We start from the raw sequence: 21,489 nt of genomic DNA, 5'->3' as shown, positions 1-21,489 counted from the left end.
CCCGCGCACAACACCCCCTCTATGTTTTATTTTGAAGGGGAGCAACGGAATGTAGGTATTTGTATTCTGGCTAACTTCACACTATCACTAGCCGCTAGAAGGACAGGGGAGAAATGGCTGATACCATAGCTGACACAAGAAGGCTCTTTTCTAAGCCCCAGAACATAAATGACGCTTATGGACCTCCAAGTAATTTTCTAGAAATTGACGTGAGCAACCCTGAGACCATCGGGGTTGGCAGGACCAGATATACAACGTATGAAGTCAGACTGAAGGTAACAACTGCTAATGATGTTAGCTTTTAAGCTAGCTACCTGAAGTATCTAACGTCTTTCCTGTCGACACAGAAAGTTATGACTTGTTGACATCGGGGTCGCCCAGAGCAACACAAGACCCATATAGAATCACATAGTCGATGTTTTATTATGTGTATAAATGTCTGTGAAGCGGTCTTTGCAACACGAGTTTGCTAACGCTAGCTAGCAGGCTAGTAACACTCGTAAAACAAGCTAGCACTGTTTAGCAATCTGAATTGAGTCTAAGTTGATTATATGTTTGTTAATAAGTAATCAAGAGGTTTTGAAAACAATGTTAACAGGGACATTGAACCTCCTAATGTTTGCTCAACTTGTAACAGGCATGTAGCTGTAAGGAAATGTGTTTACTTTAGCCTCAAGTGTTTTTCTTCAGTGGCGTGACATTTTACTGTTTTACCAATTCATACAAGTCTTCAAATAACTGTCCCATTACCCCTGCAGCAAACTGAATAAACGAAGATGAAACAACCCTTCATAAAAGTTTACCCTGTCAGGACAGTACAGAGTTGAACTCCAGCCACACCCCATTTTCTGACTGCAGAGAATAGATAACAGAATGGCTTACACTTGAGAACCACCTGAAAAGTGCTCATCTATATCCTACCATAAACACACCATACTACTATTACTTGAGTAAGGATGTCTGTTGTTTTAAGAGAGCTTACTTTAACTGTTTTTACTGATGGGTCATAAACAATTCTCCAATGCTGGGCTAAAGGGGAACATAACTTTGCAAGTCAGCTTCTTTGAGACTGTAGACAGGATGCAACGTGCTGCCAGATCCTTTCCAGGCTCTCCAAACCCCCTCACCACATTTCCTTCCTCCTGCTCTACTGAATACTTGTAGAGGAGAACAAATTGTGTTCTTCATAGAGAGGTTCCTTCAGTCTATTTGTAAACTATAGTAGTTGGTCCAAATGCTTGTGTAAAGAAACATATAAGATTTGTTTTCTCGTACGTGAAATGTGACATGTGGTGTTATTGCACAATCAGTGAGGAGAATAACTGTTAGACAGTCGTTGCTATTGCGAAACACAGATGTGTGTCTCATTTTCCTCTTTGAATCAAGGCTGAGTCAGCTTGAATGATTTTAGACAAACAATGCAAAGATTGTACTTTAACCAATTGACAAATAGCAGACAAGAATGATGGTTGATAAAAATGATACCAAGGTCCACTTACCCACATGCCTTGGAGCTTGATTAAAAGTTTCACCTACTGTTTCAAGTGTTTAGAAGAATTTGTCAAACTTAAATTAGACGCTATAATAGTCGCTTTCAAATATGACACACGCATAGAAAGAAAGTAGTGGCACCATTTTCAAGATTTGACAAACTTAAAAAAAATGAAGACATTTGCATTTACTTTTTCATCATGTCAGTCACCACATAGGCTTTTGCATAAATTCAGCCATTCCAGGGCTCTTCTGTACGCACTTTAAATGTGCAGGCTGTATTGAGAGTCTGAAATTATCAGGCAGTCATTCATCTCATCTGATTGCCCTATCTCTCATCTTTAAATTGTCATTTCAGTTGACTGACACCCCTGTAGTTAGTGGCCTAGAGTATTTAGATTGGGGAGCAGCCCTAAAGTATTTATAGTTTCCCTTTACCTTAAGAAATGGGTTGAAGGAAGAGAAGCCGTCTCCAGGCATTAGCGTTGAATATAAGGCTACTGTACTTGATTAGCGTGTAATAATTAGCATATGCGTGTAATCAGCATTATTGTGCACCTCATAGCCCTGTGTGACCCTACTTTGCATAAGACCACAGAAGTAGCGGCGCATCCCTCACTTCTCAACAAACGTGGTGTCAACTTTGCTTTGCTTCTCTCCTTCTCCTTTCTTCAGCTTTCTTTAGAAGCATTTTCCTCCATCTCCAGCATGTTAAGAGCGTTAGCCACAATGCCTTGGCCTGGAATGCATAGCCTATGCTTTGCTCTTATTGTTTCCATCTTACTTGTAATATTTAGAACTGCTTTTTTCTCTCCAATAACTATGCTAGATACTCTCTGTTTAATAACGCTTTCCCTTGTCTCCTATTCTCACCGCTGTCCTGCTATCCACATCGAAACCGAGAGCACTTGTGGCCGCACTGAGAGAGTCTACCTAATCCCCTCATTGAGAGAAGAGAAGAATGAAACAGGCCAGGGTGTGTGGGGGAGCTGGAGCGTTCTTTCCCCATCCTTACACCCCCCCACCTATGGGAGGGCAGAAAGCCACCCCCTCACCAGCCTTCATCCCATTGCCCATTTATCCCATTTCACTCCCAGCTGTTTGCAGTCAGTTGCCTCGTTGATGATGTGTAACTGAAGCCCCTTTGATGACTGTATATGATTTAATATATAGTATAAACACCAGAGCAATGTATTCTCCTTTCATAATATTGTTAAGTTTGCCTTTACTCTATTTCAATAAATGACAGTGTGTATTTGAGTTGCAGTGTGCATGTTCAACAAGTAGTTGGTGAAACAAACTGTGTAAATGTTTTATTTTGGTGTTAGAAACGTAATCCTTTGGGGCAGGAAACGGTGGCTTTTTGACAACCAGGCCTGCATTTGTTATTTTGAAATCAATGGGATCAATATACTTCTTTCAGTCAGTTTTTGAAAGAGGTGGAAGCTAAGTTTTTAGTGAAAGGAGGCGGATATCTCATTTTGCCTGAGCGGCCTTGTAATGTCCAAGGTCGTGTTGAAACAATGGATTTTTGTTCTCACCTAAATCCCTGAGTTTTAAGCGTAGTTTATCAAATGGCTTATAGACCACATGAAGCTGGTAGGATCTGTTTCTTTTCTGACTCTTCACATGTTTTTCATGTTGGTAATGGACAGAGTTATTCAGCAGAGTCCTATCATATCACCCTTGTGTTTTTTTGTGTGGCTGCTGGCTTGAGAGGACTTCCTTGAGCAGCGTAGTGTATTTGTCTGGACCCTCAGCAAACATGGAGTTGGGGTGTTTGTGTGTGTGTGTGTGTGGGGGGGGGGGGGGGGAGTTGGGGTTGTTGGGTATTATCAACATTTCTTGTCTTTAGTTGGTTCCCATCTCATCCAAAGAGCACATTCAAGGGAGCGAACTTTGGGATCTCACTTTGTTTATGGATAGGAGTACATAAAAGGCCTCTTATAGCTGTGTCGCTCACTCTCACTCAGTCTTCCACCCCTCCTCTTCTCTACTCTCATAGCTTCTCCCTCTCTCTTTCTTTCTCTTTTCCATTTGGGCTATGGGGCGGGGGCCTTTAGTCATTAATAAAATGGTGTGTGTGTGTGTTTGTGTGTGTGTGTGTGTTGGGGGGGGGGCGCGCGCTTGTCAGGCACAGTCAAGTGTAATCCAAAGTCTACAGCATCCTCTTCGACAACTATTTTAATGGAAATAGGGAACATATTGTATCAAGGCTACCATATCCTACTTGAAATGACACTATCAAAAGTGGGAGTTGATACTATGGCAACAAAGCAGCTTTTTGCCAGCTAGGCGAGTCGGAGAGAGGGTAGGCTGTCAGGCCGCAGGGGCCGGCGAGCGAGTGAACGAGTGAGAGAGTACATGGAGAAGCGAGAGCGAAAGACCCATAGCCCCAACGCTTTTGTTCCCTGTCTTTTTTTTCCCCACTTTGGAATATGATGCAATGAGATGGTATTATGTTGCCATTTTTTATGCTATTATTCTGAAAGGAGAGTATATGGGAGGGGTAAGAAGGGTTCATGGGGGAGGTTTAGGATGCGCACTCTCAAACTTGACTTAATCCATCCTGCTAAAAGCTAATGCATGGTGGCCTTGAACTATTCTCTCAGGAGATGAGTGATCTTTATCCCCTCTCTCGCTCTTTCTGTCTCGCTGTTTTTAAGGGTTCTGCCTCTTTTCAACCCATTTTCAATGAGCATAAGGTATTGTGTCCCACACATTATGAATCACATGCTCTTCCTATGGAGCGTAGATTGCACCTTAGACACTCATAATGGAAAGTGGATTTAGGTGGTTTACTTTGAAGGAACTATATCTAGCTTTATGGTCTTTTTCAAAGCATTTTCTCTTTTACAGCTGCTTTAATATAACCATTCCTTATTTGTGTGGGTTTTTTTTGTCTTTCTCTAAGTTTTCCATTTCTGCTGGCTTAATTTCCCTCATGTTTTTTTCTTCTCAAGTTTTATTAAGTCCCTTAGAAAGTGAGAGGCAAAGTGTGCCTTTTTTAGACAATAAATGAAATGCTAAGACCCGGCTGGGTGTGGGCTGGTCCCACCTCCCAATCACTGCAGGGGCCAGTAAGTTGAGACACCGGTCCCTAACCTCTAACCAACCGTAAGAGAACAGAGGCCGAGAAACCTTATCTTTGACTCGCAGGGCTCCCACGCAGTGTGTGTGTGTGTGTGTGTGTGTGTGTGTGTGTGTGTGTGTGTGTGTGTGTGTGTGTGTGTGTGTGTGTGTGTGTGTGTGTGTGTGTGTGTGTGTGTGTGTGTGTGTGTGTGTGTGTGTGTGTGTGTGTGTGTGTGTGTGTGTGTGTGTGTGTGTGTGTGTGTGTGTGTGTGTGTGTGTGTGTGTGTGTGTGTGTGTGTGTGTGTGTGTGTGTGTGTTCTCATTTTTCACTTCTGTCATTTTGGGTCCTCCCCTTGTCCTGCAAGGCCAATCTCTTAATCACAGGGTTTGAGAGGGCGAGAGGATTGAAAGGCCAGGTGACTTTCTTCCCTTACACTCTCACTGCTGGCTTCTTTGTGTTGAGATGAGAAGTCCGGGTTCGAATGTGTGTGCATAAACAAGTTTGAACACCTCAGGCTATTATATTTACATTGTTAACTGTGTGAGTGGTCAAACCTCAAATTTAACACCTGTGCATGCCCACTTCATGAACGCCAGTGTGTGCTTACGCGTGGTTAAGTGTTTTCTGTGTGCACATGATGGGATTAGAGTCACGGCGGTGGCAGATTACCTGTAACTGTGATCTGTTGTGGTGAGGATTAACTTTTGCGGCGCTCCATGCTGTGAGGTAACAGACCACGGTGAGAGGAGAGTGGAGTTAATGCTAGAGCACTGGGGTGATAAAGCTTAGATAATCCACTTCTCCTGTGACCTGAGAAAGAGGAGGATCGAGGGGCTCATTGACAACTTCACCTGGAGAGAACTTGAAATAAGTGGGAAAGAGACGTTTTCAGGGCTGTGGTGTAACAGAAATGCACAATGGGAAAGAGGGAGTGTGCATCCGCCACAAAGGTGACAGAAAGATACCGGATACAAAATGGTTTGTTAAAAAATAGCTGGGAGGAGGGGGGGTGGTGGCTAAAAAAAGGGTGTTCTAGTTAAACAGCTTCTGTGCTCAAGTTAACACAGAAGGTTGGCTGAATGACATATAGAGTTTGAAACATGTTTTGAAATCAGTTGGTATCAGCAGCAGGGTAATATAATGAACAGATGTCAAATACCAAACACAAAGCACTAGAAAAGTGACTAGAGGGAGTTATGAAAGGTAGAACATGTCAGTCTTTACAGTGCAAAGTCCTTTAACACATAATATTTATTGTAATAAAAAACACGGTGTGGGTAGAGGATATTTAATTAAAACATTCAGTGTATCTATAAATTGACAACTGAGTCACATAAATAAGGGTTCTCTTTCAATCATTTCCCTGGTAAAAATAGTTTTTACGTCAAATAGGAAATCAGTCGGTCGGCAGCTCTCCTCGTTATTTAGTCAAATTTGATCAAACAAATGTGCCCTTACCAAGCTAATTTGGGCAGGATCTATAATATTTTACTGAAGAGTGGATAAAGCAGAGGGGGGAAGAAAACAAATGCTTCGGTTTCCCCCATTGAAACACCACAAGAGGAGTCTCAAGGGCAGAAAATCTGACTTATTATCACAGAGCAAGGGAAATAAAGAGGGAAAAGACTGAAAGGGAGAGACCATGAGAGCAAAAAGACCACTCCTGCACTCCCTCCTCCTCAATTAGTCCTGCACAGACCAGATGAAGCTCACAACCCCTCCAGTTTTTTCTGCTCTTCCTTTATGACCGCGTACACCCCCACCGCGTTCTTTTGTTCAGCCATTTACTCAGCCTTCTAGTTAACTCTCCATCCCCTTTACTGCGCACCGTCGTCTGCTCATCGATCAGTCTGCAGCTCACTGTATTCATGCTGCACCTACTTGCTCAATTGCTTTGCTCTTGTGATTCCTATTTCCATGAATTCTGACCTTCCGTGAATGTGGCCTGCCAATGAAATGCTTATTCACTCCCTCCTTGTTCGTACATTGTCACGGGATGGCCATGTACTGTCAGGACTTGTGAAGAGGTTTGGCATTGTGCTGTAATTTGCTGTTTGCTCAATGTTCTGTCAATGTCAAAACATCTCCCCCTTTTTAAAAAAAAATATAAAATTAATTCTCAAGTGTGTGTCAACTGCAAAGTAAGAAGAATTATGCACATTTCTGCACGTCAGTGTACAAAATAGACAAAATGGCCTAACATTCTGAGTGCGATGGACCTTGGTGAGCGCAACATAGGTGAACTTTAAATGCTTCTTTTCGGTTTGGTGAAGGAGTCTTTGTTGTTTTTGTTTCTTTTCTTCCTTTCAATAAAGTCAGAGTAGATAACACAAGGTTACGGCCCAAACCCAGTGCAATAAAACCTTTCACTCTTTCTCATCGTGAAGTTCTCTCTCGGTTTCTAATGATAATTTTCTGCCTTTCATACTGACAAGTGCTGCTCCGAACGGGCCGATTGCTTGCCATGTGGTGTTGCTACTCAGACTAAATCACTCAAACGAGCGACACTGCGCTTCCTTGGGTCCTGGACAATACACCTGCCATTATATAGTTACATTCCCAAGCAATCTTAGCAGAGTAAATGCCTAAATTTTGGCTCACACAGAGCTTCACCCATCATGCCATTCAGCAGAGTAACAGTTCATAAGGTATCAAGCAGCAGAGAATAGGTTTCAATATTTTCGGATTTTTTTTAATGTGAATACTAACTGATAGTTGAGGTCCTTAATAAACAATGGTATGTTAAAAATTGTGTACCCACCCTTTATGTTACTGACTGGAATAAAGAGCACTGGCTTGATATGGTCTCACAGAAATGATGACATTCTCTGGCTTCAAGGCAACCCTTAATGTGACATCATTTAACAGTGTGCCATATGCATGTTTGTACCCACAGACCAACCTACCCATCTTCAAGCTGAAGGAGTCTAGCGTACGGAGGCGGTACAGCGACTTTGAGTGGCTCAGAGCGGAGCTGGAGAGGGAGAGCAAGGTGAGCCATTGAAGTGAACTCAACACAAAGGCTCTTGAGTACTTACCTTATCAAATCAACACACAACAATGATCACGTGCCATGTTTTTGTATGAGAGAGAAAGTTGTCAAGTGATCTTTTGAGCCTTTGCTGTTTGTTAAAGAAGATTTAACCCTTAATGTGGTCTGTGTTCTTTCTCCTGCTGTCATTGAAGGCCACACAACCACTTTAGAGCCTCAGAAAAGGCATGTCAAAATGTTCTCCCCAAATCAGACTGTACACAATCTCTATAAATTTAAAATATTCAAGCTAGGGTTAATTGGTTTTAGTCATTTTTATTCTTTTGATATTCTCTTCACATACTGACAGCCTTCAATAAATCAAATGCTCTGTCAAAAAACTTTATAAATAGTAGTTCTTTCCGAACAAAAAGGTAGAAAAATATAGCTTTATGACAACCTTTTTCAACCATTTCTAATAGAAAAGATTGGATGGATTTAAGGACGGATGGGACGGACATAACTGTGTGCACTCCAGAGGTTTTACATTGCTGTAGCTTGATTATCGTAATTGTGTTAGCCATGTTCGTTTTTACGTTCAATATATTCAATATGGCCCTTTTGAGGGAGTGGCTTTGGAGGGCAAAAGGAGAGGTATCATTGTTGCCAAGTTGGCGACTTTCTCGTTTAATTTAACATTTTTGGAGCTTACTGTTAGCTCCTTTTATTGGAAAATGATTTTACAGCACAGGGTGGTTTCTTTCCAATCGTTTCATTTAAAAATGTACCTTAGTCCTACAAATTTGTCTATTTCTCCCAAGTTTTAAGCACTAAAATCCTCCTTAAAGTGTCATACAAGCCCCTTCAGTGCTGCTTTGTGATGTTTTGTCCCTTATGTTTCAGGTGGTCGTCCCGCCTCTCCCAGGAAAAGCTCTATTCCGGCAACTTCCGTTTCGAGGGGATGATGGGATATTTGACGACTCTTTTATCGAGGAGCGGAGACAGGCTCTGGAGCACTTTCTCAACAAGTAAGCCTTTCCGTGTCTTCCTCCATCCCTCTTTGCAAGAGGTTCGAACAATTTATTCTTTATAAGTTCCCTTCATCGTTTGCAGTTCCTGCTTAGCGGGGAATTATTGTAACTCTTGCAAACAACTAAACAGTTTGTGTAATAAGTAGATTCAACTTTTTCACTTCTCTTCATATTGTTAACAAACTGAACCCGCAGAGATAGACAGGTCTCTTTCCTCCCTATCGTCCTTAATTCTCTTTTATAATTACTTTGCAAAGGACAAGAACAACCAAAGAGGACTCAAGTGTGCACCCCCACAACATCATTTTTCCCACATTTGTTTTATTGTTGATGTGTAATTTATGATAATTGCAGCTCCAATTACAGCGCGTTGTTCCGCGGGATCGTGTGTGCACCTCTGCTTATTTTTGATCCAGCATCCTCATTTTCAGCTGCGGAACAATAAAAGTTACAGCGTGATTGTAATGATTTGCTTTGATTGCAGACTTGGCCATTATCTTTGTTTCATGTGCAAATGCATCAATGTTTCCTTTTGGAATATTAAGTGCTCAAAGACAGTCGAGAAAATTTAAATCCATAAATATGTTTTTTAAAGAAGATGAATGTGTTGGTAATTAAGATCCCCCCCCCCCTTGCTTCGTATGAATGAAACACTCCTGTTGATCATATCATTGTTCACTCTTAATGCTGGCCCGTGTGGCTGGCAGCATTGTTTAATCTGTGATTGAGAGCATTGTGAAGAGGAGATCTCCTGGCATGGTAAACATGATTGTCGCCGTGAAACAAGTGAGAGGGAGGAGAGGAGATAACCATTAGCTTTTGATTAGGCTAGTCAAACATAATTCATGCTTCAGGTAAAGAAGAATGGCTTACATCCCCACTTCAAAACGCAAGCCAGGCCTTGACATTTTGACATGCTTCAGCTGCACCTTGTCCTCAATGTCATCATCTCAATTTCAGAAAGCTATTAAACAGGTTATGTTGGGGGGCAGGCATGATCACTGCAGTGATTGTCCTTGTATTTGAATGAATCCCCCGGGCTGCTCTATTTTTCTAAATACTTCCTGTAAAGGGTTCACATGCATAAGTATGATTTTGTCATTTTGACCTGTTCCCGAACATTTTTTTGAGGGGTCTCAGGTGCACTGGCTCATTCTCGTTAAGTTTCTTCTGGTTCATGTGCGTCAGGATTAACAAAATTGGTTTTAAAATAATCCAGAAAATATCTAAATGAACTGCTGTATGGTATAATTTTTTATTAGGTCTATTTGTTAGACGGCAGGACTTCTGTTCCAAGCGGCGAGTTATCTACTTTTGTTATACTGAATAAACAGAATAGGCTCATAAAAGGTCGACTAAGACCATCTCAATTTCCTTGTTTATCAACCTTAAAACACACCTAATTTCTTTCTCAAAACCTAATTCAAAGTCACTCTTGGTAAGGTCTTTCTCTTGTTCTAACAATCACCAACTATGGTTTGGTCAAAATAAACCTTAAGTTAAAAAGTAAGATTGAAAAATATGCCAGCTCAGCAAAATTCATTCTTCATAGGCATACCAGTAAATTGGGTGAGTGATGGCTAGACTCTCAAATACATGAGGGGAGACACTCAGCCAATGTCAATTTAAACACTGTGTAACAGTTAATGTTGACTGGTCGCCTCCTCTGAACTGAAACAGAAGTCCTGTGTCTGTAAGTGCTCTTAGCTGTTAGTTTTGTTAGCTGTAATAGTTCTGTAAACTGTTCCAAAGCAGGCCACCCAAAGTAGCGGCCCCTACCCATCGATTAAATGTAGCCAGTAGTCAAAGAGGTTATGAAGCAGTCAATAGAATGGCTTTTTCAAAATCACCCCAACCACGACAAATCCTTGAGCATACAGTCATAAATGAGCACATTTCTCAGGCTGATTGGAAATTAAAAAATGAACCTTGGACAAATGTATAAATTGTCACTCATGTGACCTAATATATAACCTCCTGCAGAAGATGGTAATAATAATACAAAGGATAGATGTGTGGAAGCCAGATTCCACAAAGAAAAATCTGATGTATCTCAAGTTTCACTTTCACACTTACTCCTACAGACTGTCACTCCACAAGGTAGTGGAGTTTCTCGTTTATAGGTTGAAGCTCTCGTAGAGGGCTCTTGTGTATCATCTACCCTGGGATGATGGGTTTTTCTCCTCCACAAGTCTTTCTTTCCCTTTTTTATGGCTTGGAAAAGAGGGGGTTAAAAACAATACGTAATAAGAACGTGTCACCACAACCAAACATTGATATTCATTATCCAATGTTCATGGCGGTTATGCGACTGACTTGAGTTTTGATTTCATCACCATCATAGGGTTGGTTCTGATCCAAAGTCCGTGCATTACCTGCAGTAGATTGCAATTAGTATCATTAGACAGAATTTATGACACGTTAGCAAAGCAATGTGTTGCTATGGACAGAGGCATCAGCAAACATCTTTTAGCCAACTTAAAGCCTGAAAATCAATATTGGTTCATTTTACCATGCTGAACAGTAGTTGCTGGTCCACCTCTGCCTACGTTTAAAACTAAAATCATTAATGTAACTGTATTTATTAATGTTGTATTGGTTACTCATCATTGCAGGTGTTAAGGCCTAAGGTTTAAGGACGTTTAAGGACTCCTAAACGTTTGGTTAGTTAAAATGTAAACTGATGACTTGTGATGCAGAAAATTAATTTGGTCATTCATGCTGAATCTTTTCCAGACTCTTACCTCAAAGTGAGTCCCATGCTCTCGTCACTCTCTGCCCCCATTCATGTGTGTCTTTGTGTCCAATGGTACATTCCTGTCACCAAGGCCCGCCTTAGAACAGGCACTCGGGTTTCAAACCTGCCTTTTTGCTCTTGTGTGTTTCAGAGTGGCGGGTCATCCTCTAGCTCAGAACGAACGCTGCCTGCACATGTTTCTACAGGACGAGTCTGTGGACAAGACCTACACCCCATCCAAAATCAGACAAGCCTGAGAGAAAAGATGTTCTCTGCTTGGCCTGCTGCTCGGCCCTGCTCAGTCAGCCCGACTGTCCAAAGCTCTCTTCACTGCTCCAGGTTTCTCTCAGACAATAAACATTTAAACTTTTCTTCTCCCTCCCCCCCCCCAAAGTAATATTGTTCACTGCCTCTTTTAGTTTAATTAGTGACTATGATCTATGTTTTTTTCACTTTCTAATTGGAGTCAAGAATGTTCGACACATCACTGTGGTTGAAGGTAATTTATAGTAATTTCTCTTTGTCTGGAAATGCCACTAACATGGATATATACTGTATTCATCATTTAGCTTTGTCTTGAATATATTCATTTATATAGTTACATTGAATGAGCGTTCTATGTATGCAAAGCTCTTGTAAAGACACACAGCATTTCCCATCATATATATCCAATACTGGCATGTTGCACACCATAACTGGCAACACACACACACACACACACACACATGCACACACACAAACATATATATATATATATTTGATGGGCCTCGACTTTTAAATCACACCCAGTTAATCCTCTTCTAAAGGAAGCACTTGTGTGTATCAACCAGCACCTGACCAGTTATCACAATGATTTTCTAAAAGGAAAGAAGTAATTTACACAGAGGGAACTGCAGTATTTCTACTGGCTATATGCATTTTGAGATTTGTATACTGCTGTGCCATTTTTGTTTATTTTGAAGATTTTCCAATAAAATAGGTGAAATGTCTCCACACACGCATACATCTGTTGATTCGGGCTGCTGACCCCTCTAACACTCCACATTGGATAGTCTGCTGCGAGCTGCCACAACAATAGGACAACAATATTTACTTATTCAGTAAATACTTAACCTGTCAATTTCAGTACAAAAATGTTTAGGCCTATGGCTAATCAAAGCTAAATGCAACGTTCCTGAGTTTTCATTTGAAAAGTACTACCTCGAACGTTGAATCATTAAACCTTTACAATAACGGTGCAAAACACAGGTCAATGTAATGCATACATAATGCTTGACTCTTGATACTTTCATACAGGGTATGTCGTGATGATCAAGCCAGGCTTTATGTGATTTGTTTATGCTCCACATCCAGTTACATAAAAAAGACATCTGTGGTCTGATTACTGTTTTAAAAACAGAAAAGTTCTCCGTCTTTTATTCTTTATTATTAATACTTTTAGAAAATGTACGTTAACTCACTTTTTGTAAAGATGTATCACAACATTGCTTTAATTGAAGGGACACTTCAACCCAAGAACTGAAAATAGTAGTGTCAAAGTAATCACAAACACTTGTGTTGTCTTGTTAACACTCAGTTGTCGCTTTATTTATTTGCCACCCCAAAGCCAGCTTCTAAATGTAATTAATTAAGACTGTTGGGTCATGCAGCAGCAGTTTTTAATGTTTGCATCTGACTGGCAGTTTGATTTGAATAAATACATGTTTGGATTAGAAGCCTGTAAAATGAGCTGATGGATCTGAAATGCCACGTTTTTAACTGGATTTAAGTGACGTTTTTTGCATATAAATTAATGATTCAACTTATTTTAACTGAAGGATCCTGATTTAATGATGTATAAAGTGCGAACAAATCACCAACTGGCGTTCATTATGAGTCTTATCGAGGTTATTAATTACTTTTGCATGTGTGTTGTACCTTTTAAGTCTTAAAATATTTGTAAATTGTACTTCACATTTAGATCTAAGAACACCTTCGCCAGTAGTTTAATATCTGGGTTATTTAAAAGCAGTTTAATTCATTGTCTTTTATTCTCTTGGTTACAACTCTAAAAAGTTATAACTCCAAATATTTACAGCAGAATAAAAACATCACAGGCCACAAAAACATTTCCAAGTGCTGAATATTATTTCATCCAGTGTTAGTGCCTAACTTCACAAAGTGGACCTAAAACAGCCTCAAACAGGACACAGGAACACAAACAGGACAGTAACCACTTAAATACAAACACCACCTTCAGATGAATGTAAGTTTTCAGTCGACAGGCAATGCAAGCATATCCTTTAAAAGTCTTTTCCCCCCAATTCTTCATAGTTGGCACCTCTTCCACCATGCGTTTGGTTTCAGCACCAGGTCAGAGGGACAGCGTTTCGCATTCGTCATTTTATTTGTCTTCTTTTTTTTTTTGGTTTCCTCCATTGAGATTGATAACAGCAATAAAGGACTGAATTGGTCGTCAAGCTCATTGGTCTCACAGACACTCAAAAAACGTCTTTATATATATATAATATTTCTTTGTCAGTACTTGGCAGGTGCTCTCCCTCCAGAGTCTTTAACACTGCAGGCTGCAGTATCAAACAGGTAATTCTACAATGAAAGTTACTGTCTAATTCTTAACTAGAGCAACTGTTAACAGGCTACTTAGTGAGTTCCTGCTGTGTTGCAGTCTTTGTTTCAAATGAGCCTATAGGCCTAAACAGGCTATTTTAAGACAGCCTAACAGATTGTATGCTCAGCAATAATTCAACCCACGGTTACACCTGCTATGATTTGATTTCTGTCGCCTGCTGGTGGGTCTCTCTGGGCCTTTTTAGCTCAAGTCTTTTTTCAAGATGGCGAGAATTCATATATCGCTGGACTTGTACATGTCGGAGAGGAGCCGGGTGATGGGCACGTTGCCAATGGTCTTCTTGAAAAACACTTCCTCTATGGTGGACGGGCCCACCGAGCGGAGCGCGGGCAGGAGCAGGAGCAGCTTCCCGAAGCGACACGGCTGAGTCGGGTACCTGAAACACATCACTAGGGTCAAAAACAGCTGCACTCTCTCTGGTTTTCTGTGCTCAATGGCTGACGCTGCCTGGTCAATTAACGCACACCTGTGACACAAATAGCTGCTAATTAAAAAACGCACCTGTGCCCAATTACAGGATGCTACAGTGGCTTATTGCCTCATTAACTTTATAATGAAGCTTGGCTAATGGTTATCTGCACGACACGGTTCGACATAGGCGTGAAACATGACAGATGGAGGATTAGATAAGACATAAAGAGGTAAATAATGGGTTTATAGTTTAATCTTACCTGGTGTGTATGTAACTGTTGAGGGTGAGCTGTGCCTCGTCTTGTAGTGCAGCGATGGCGCTGGCGTTGCGGAAACTTCTTAACTCAGTGTTGCCATGTGTAGGAACTATAAAACAGAAGCGATTATGTTAATAACGACATATTAATTACTAATGTAGTTATTAGTCCAGCCTTTGGACCTTAGTTTGGTTGATTGAGAATAACGTTGAGACAATGCTACTCACCGGCTTTAAAAGTCACGATACATTTCAAACAGGCGAACTCTGTTGCATCGAGGCGCATATGCCTGAATCTGGTGACCACCTCTTGAAGTGCTTGTATCTCAGAAATGATCTTATTCATCCGCTGAGATTCTGTGTTTTCGGTGTTCATTCCTACAAATAAATACAGAGAAATTGTCATTGTGGTGTGTTTATGCATGCATTTACATGTGCAGCTCAGGAGGCCTGTTAATGGCCTGTATTCAGATGTGCTCTGTTACATACCAGAAACGGCGAGAAGAGTGGAAGAGTCCACAGGAATGGCCCATTGCGCGATGCCCAACACAAATAATTCCCTCCATGCGTCCTCCAACAGTATCAGCTGCAAAAACAGGTATTGTTTCAGTGCTGAACTTTATCTCCGATCACGCAAGAATGTGTTGTAAGTGAATTTGTATTCCGTGCAATACAACTAGTGATTGAACCAGTTTAACAACATTTAAAGTAGGACTAAATCAAGTTACATTGACCAAATCGACCCATGTGCATGTTTTGTATGGTAATAATTGTACTCCAAAGCTTACCTGATCCGATAAAGGCAGGGTGGAGAATGCGGGAACACTCTTTGCCCACTTGATGCTCATGAAGAGGAGGCGCGCCGCTGACTCACACACAGACTCCGTCGCCACTTCGTAGAGGTACATGGGGGTGCCACTGACTTCATGGGGGTACTAGAAGCAGAAATAATCATCAACATTTTGTGTCTATGTATGTCATAATGAGACACAGTTCACAGAATGGTAAAAAGCAAAGGTCAAATTCCAAGCCCCAGCACCTGGTTTTATAATTATTAGTGTTGCTTGTGGTGGATTTACAGTCAGAAATCTGATAGGCGGATTTGAGGCTCTTACAGGGCTAAATAGGGGCAAGAATTTCAACTTCTAACCCTAAAGGAGAAAACTGTAATCCAATAATAACATTTTGGAAGGCTGTAATACAGATATCAACTGAATATCATTAACCGTTAATGAATTGTCCTATATTCAGATAAATCTAGATTAAACAAATAAATACATTAAGTGCTGTAAATGTCAACATCTAAGTAAAGCCCGGCTTGATCAGTGCACTCATAACATCAATACTTGAACTAGTTGCTATTAAATCCTAAATATATATATATATATTTTTTTTAAAGTATTGTTTCCCAAAGTATACCTTCGGAGTGGGTTGTGCCAGACCCACCAGGGCCTGTCTCTCCGGTGTGTTTGCTGCGCTCATCTCCAGGTTGTGAGGCTCCAGTTGCGTGACCGTGGTAAAGAAAGGAGGGCCAGACAGAGAGGATCCCGGGAAATGGGTCGATGATCCGTTCACCTCTTTGTGCCCCCGGAAATATAGAGCAACCTGTTTGCGGATGGTGGACGTCCGGGGCCCCCTCTCGTGTTGAACTGCTGTGAAACGGTACAGCAGGGACACACAGTGAAGGCATGATCTCTGCACGAGTGAGAGACTTATTATTTCATTTGTTTATTAGTGACTGCACATAATAGTTGAGTTAATTTAATTAGTATTTAAGCATTCGTAAAATAAAGAAGTTAAAGTGCCCGTTTTGTTTGTGTAGAAGAAGAACACAATAATTGATCATCTAAGTGTCCCACAGAGTTGAAATAACATCCCCTTTAATAATCACTGCAGAGCAGGTAACAATCAACCTGTTACATCTTTCCATCCTTCATTAACAGCCTTAAAACACGTTTCCAACTTCCAACCAAATGGCACTGTATAGCTGTCTATGGCCAACGTGGTGATTAAATGAAGCCCATTTACCGTCTTTATTCATGTTCACTTCGAGACACTTTTTCAAACGGCACGCTCTGCACTGGTTTCTGTGAGTTTTGTCCACGGGACAGCCACCCTGTACAAAAAGAGAGGGGGAGAGAAAGGGAGCAAGAGAGTTAGAGACTTCCGTTAGATTTATCTCATCTTTCACGACCAAATGCTTCTTGCTATTATCTTCCTGGGAGGCCAATTTCCAGGCGAAAGATCGTGCTATTATCGCATCGTTATCGACCTGCTCCCCTGCGGCTCCACTGCGGCCTCATCCCGAGGATAAGTATACTATCCCGCCCTCTGCTGCCTAAATCTTCGCTTTCGAGTCATCACATTAGGTTGGATTACACCTGGTATATTATAGCAGCGCGGTGTTTAGCCCAATACTTAATGGTCCAGGCATGACACAATTAGGCTCATCAAGGGAGACTTAACACAGCGTTATAAGGGAAAAGCAGATAGGATCTGCGCGTAAAATGTGCAATACGTGCATTAAGCTGACAATCGAGATTAAAGTAGTAATTGTAACTTGCTAATAATTAATTACTGAGAGAACGCAACTGTATATTTATCCCAAATTACTTGTTTGATTCTCCCGAAAATTGTTGCACAAACAACACCATCACATATTTCTAATTTATGGAACTTGCACTTTTTCCACAGGCTTATGTAACAATGAGGACTAAAGAAGCATGTGCTTAATTGAGGTTATACACTCGAAAAACAATAGGAGGAGGCCTCACCTGAGAACCAGATTTACAGACGTATGTCCTGTTTCTGCGGATGCTCCTCTTGAAGAATCCCGAGCAGCCGTCACAGGCGTAAACACCGTAGTGTTTCCCTGAGCTGCGGTCACCGCAGACTTTGCATGGGATGTCCAGAATCCGACCTGAGAAAGGCCCACAATTCTGTTAGACCCCATTCACTAACTCATCCCACATTTGATGGAAATTAATACATTGATCATGGAAAATAATAATAATACATTTCGGATCGTCAATATTTAACATCTGGATACGTTGCGAATCAATTTCGAAAAGTTCCAATAGGCTTCTGTAGTTCAGTGAAATTAGTACCGTAGAGCTGTCAGGTTTGATGCTTAAATTTCCATTGTTAACATCCTATAACCAAAAGGTCGTTTTACACAGTGGAGCGATGGGAAAAGGACCCTGCAAATGACTTGGTTTTGTCCGAGGACCTCACAAAACACACAGGCAAGCACGCACGCAGACACACGAGCACGCACGCACACACTGGACAGTGCCTCGTCCGAGCATGGGAATTCACAGCGCACATTTCAAGAATAAAGTCCGGTGGGAAGCGTCATATCTGAGCTCTCTAAGACAATGGCCTGAGGGGGCACAATGGAGACATTAGGGGAAAGTGTTAACTTAATGATTTTCCCCCATTGAACCTCGTCTGACTGCCTGGATCTCGACAAGCTGCCAACTCCCCTTCATAATGGGACTCGACAGCTGCTTTATCCCGCAGGTCTATAGGCCCCAGGATTAGGGAGTGACACTGCACCATGAGAATAATGCGCACCAACTCGTTTCACCAACTCAAATGAAGTGTATGTAAATCGACCCCGGTGTAGATGAAAAAATGTGATTTTTTTTTGTGTGAAGATTTTGTATTCAAATCTATTAAAAAGAAGTATATTTGTATGCATATGAGGGAGCCTTTTTTATTCTGGAGGGAAAGCCGTCTATGTAATTACACTGACGTTTTGCCACCTGCTCATTGATTCACCAGTGACCCGTCAAAAAGGGTAGCATGGGAATAACTACTGAGCTGCAAAAACAATGACTTCAGGGGGAGAGTTATAGGGCTTCAATTGCCAGATTATGGAGAATCAGAAGGCCATGTAGGCTATTTAACTGCTGGCCACAGCCGTGAAATTGCCATAAGATAGGGAGAGGCTACTTTTTATGTAACATGTCTGGGAAGAGTTTCTATAGAGTTGGCCAATTGAAAGTCATCTCCTCATGGGAGTCATTTCAGAAATTCAACCTGCACTATAATAAGTTATCTACTTTTGTCTGTAGGCTGAGTAGAATCTAGATTTTTAAATAAAATAATAAAAATGTTGACTGTACTTATTGGAGTCAATTACTGATTAACAGATAATTAAAAATCCTAAGCAACTCGTAAGTCAGTTTGCGCACTCCTAAAATAAAAGTTTAAAACGTAACTGACGCTAAATTTCGAGGCCAACGAAATATAACTGTACTATAAGTATTTTGCTGAGTCAATTAAATAAATGACGCACAATTTTGTTGTGAAGTGGGGAAATGTATTTATCTTCCCGCTGTGGGAGTCCAATTCCTATCCATTGTGTGCAGTAATTGCTTGAAGATATATGGCATATTCTATTAACTTAATCACCATCAAGAAGAAAACCTGCTAAAAGAAGTGGAAATAAACTTTTACTGAGTGTAGGAAATGTCTCCTGACCACCCATAATGTGAGTATGAACTTGAATGACAGTATTTGCAGTGTTGGATTTTCCATTGTTTTATTCTAATTTAAAATGTATTGGTTATTATCAGGACTTCAAACATTTAAGCATCTAAGGATTAAACAGAAAAATCTGCAGTTTTGATTGAATATCACACGTGGACAAGGCTGGAAGAGACAGGCAAGTGTTAAAATAATAGGAATTGCCTTTTATTATTAAAAACATATATAATACTGTATTATTATTGAGGTTTAATTTGGATTCATTATGAGGCCTAACAGAAAGACAAATGCAATTGTTAATGTTCTTGTAATGTAAAACATTTAACTACCTTTGATCTTACAAGGAAAATACTCAATTGGATTAAATATTCCGCACACTTTCAGGATTTATTATATAAATGAAGTTTGAAATTAATTTTGTTTTGTTTTATTAGAGTAATACAGAAAAGCGCGAACGCAGACCTAAAGACAGGTGAGCGTTATTGATTAATTTGTTAAAACCAGCAATGCAGTCAAATAAATAAATCTCTTATTCACGTTTTATAATCATATGTTGTGAGTCATTAAATATCTCTCTGTTTTTCTCCACATTACTCTTTTATAGTACAGTTGCTGACAGTGAAATTACAGGCAACAAGTGGCAACACGTTAGAGGAATAATCGAAGCATGCTTACAGATTAATATTTCCTTTTGAAGTCCTGAACAACTTTACGAAATATATATGATTTGAAAATATGTCAGACTGATGCCGCTTTAATTATCGCTCATGGATAAAACAGTGTGTATACTCGGAATATTTCCGACGTAACTCTACTCACATTTAAATAAGATGACGATGAATGAACTGACTAAATTGTTGCAGTGAATTCGTGATAACAGTAGTCAGTAACCGTGCAGCAGCTTTATGTTCATGTTTAACACACCATGTGAAAGTAAGGCCCATTTTAGAGCACTTATTCTAACACACCGGGCTACTCAATATTCTGCACGAGCGTCAGGAACACTTACTTGATTTGACATTCAGAATATCCAGACAGCCACTTGTTGAGCCTGCGGGTTTGCTCATCATGGACATTCGACTTAATAATAAAGTTGAGAATGAAAAACGTCCTCTTTCTTGCCTTGTTGTTGCTGCCAAAAACAATTTTTGAATCCGCAGCACTTTCCTGTAAGTCTTTGCCAGCGGCGCTGAGATCGGCAAGCAAATGTCCCGGGTTGCCAAACTTGACAGAGTAGATCTCCGGTCGAAGTGCCAGAATTATGACCCACGGTTGTACATTGTTTGGTCAATCTTCGCCTTTAATACGAAGGGTCCCCCGGACTGCAGCGACCTGTTACGGGCAGCAGCCCTCCAAATCTGCGAGCGAGAGCCGGTGCATAAAGTTGGATTTGGAGAAACGGTGCCTGGAGCACAACCGGTGTGAAAGCAGAATACAAATCTTAATTTCTGATATTCTGACAGGTAAAAAGCTTGTGAAAACCACGACACGACGTGACTTAATGGTGCGAGCTCCTCAAATAAGCCTCGGTAATATTTATGAGAAGTGTCAGGGGGAGGCTGGAGGCTGGAGGCTGGAGGGTGGAGATCTCCACTTCCTTCATCCACTTGGCTTTCTACTCCAAACTCCAGCCTGACGTCACTGGTGTGTGAGGGAGGGTGTGTGTGTTAGGGATCGTGTGAATGTGTGTGCAAGTGATGGGAAGTGCCTTGCTCATTGACCAAGAGGCATTGCAAACAAAAAACACGTGTTTCTTCAACATTAAACTTGTTTTAGATTAACATGCATTATTTATAGGCAGCACTTTTTCTTTCTTTTTTTAAATACTTGAATAATGATCGAATTTAAAACCCTATATAAGAACACACTTTTAAGAATTTGTAAGAACTTGAAGACGGTGCTGCTTGCACCACAACTTGCAGGCATTGCGATTCTTAAGAAAGCTGAAGTATGAGAGGTTATTTTATGCAGACGGTGTTATGAGGCCCAGACAGTGTCATGCTCTTCATTTCATACAGAACTGTGTCTGGTTACACATGCAGTCCTTAAAACTGAAGAATAAATGCATGGAGCCTCACTGCACGGATCAGTCAGAATAACTGTCAAAAATATGAGGTATACATTTTCTTTTAGATGCATTCAAGATTTTGTGCTTCATTATCACTGATCATTAATTCTACAGAGTAAAACATAAGTTTGTTTTAATATTGAGGTTGCATGTTCTCGAGCTGAGTTCCCTTTGTTAAATGTTTGTATTTTAGTCATTTTGAGCTTCACTGATGTCAGTGTTTTTCAACCTGTTGCACGTGTTTAACCAGCCTGTTTTTGGCTCATTTACATGTGTCTATTCAAGACTGGCCATTGATTGACGTATGCATCTGAAGTAAGAGCTCGTT

General features: G+C 40.7%; 2 protein-coding genes across 2 annotated transcripts; one reads left to right on the top strand and one right to left on the bottom strand.

The window, feature by feature from the left end:
* The first annotated feature begins 55 nt into the window (after window positions 1-55).
* Window positions 56-12,296, top strand: snx3 (sorting nexin 3). The gene is made up of 4 exons (XM_063902037.1): window positions 56-275; window positions 7,461-7,556; window positions 8,439-8,563; window positions 11,455-12,296. The coding sequence occupies exons 1-4, from the start codon at window positions 114-116 to the stop codon at window positions 11,558-11,560; spliced, it is 489 nt and encodes a 162-aa protein (XP_063758107.1). The 5' UTR covers window positions 56-113; the 3' UTR covers window positions 11,561-12,296.
* Window positions 11,683-20,647, bottom strand: nr2e1 (nuclear receptor subfamily 2, group E, member 1). The gene is made up of 9 exons (XM_063902036.1): window positions 20,103-20,647; window positions 17,374-17,519; window positions 16,628-16,715; window positions 16,019-16,251; window positions 15,388-15,534; window positions 15,089-15,185; window positions 14,828-14,977; window positions 14,604-14,709; window positions 11,683-14,308 (listed from the first exon to the last, which is right to left on the bottom strand). The coding sequence occupies exons 1-9, from the start codon at window positions 20,167-20,169 to the stop codon at window positions 14,146-14,148; spliced, it is 1,197 nt and encodes a 398-aa protein (XP_063758106.1). The 5' UTR covers window positions 20,170-20,647; the 3' UTR covers window positions 11,683-14,145.
* Window positions 20,648-21,489: the final 842 nt, after the last annotated feature.

The sequence above is a fragment of the Eleginops maclovinus genome, chromosome 15 (assembly GCF_036324505.1).
Source record: "Eleginops maclovinus isolate JMC-PN-2008 ecotype Puerto Natales chromosome 15, JC_Emac_rtc_rv5, whole genome shotgun sequence".
NCBI classification, from domain to species: domain Eukaryota; kingdom Metazoa; phylum Chordata; class Actinopteri; order Perciformes; family Eleginopidae; genus Eleginops; species Eleginops maclovinus.
The sequence above is the reverse complement of the archived record's forward strand: the minus strand, read 5'-3'. Positions and strand labels throughout refer to the sequence as shown.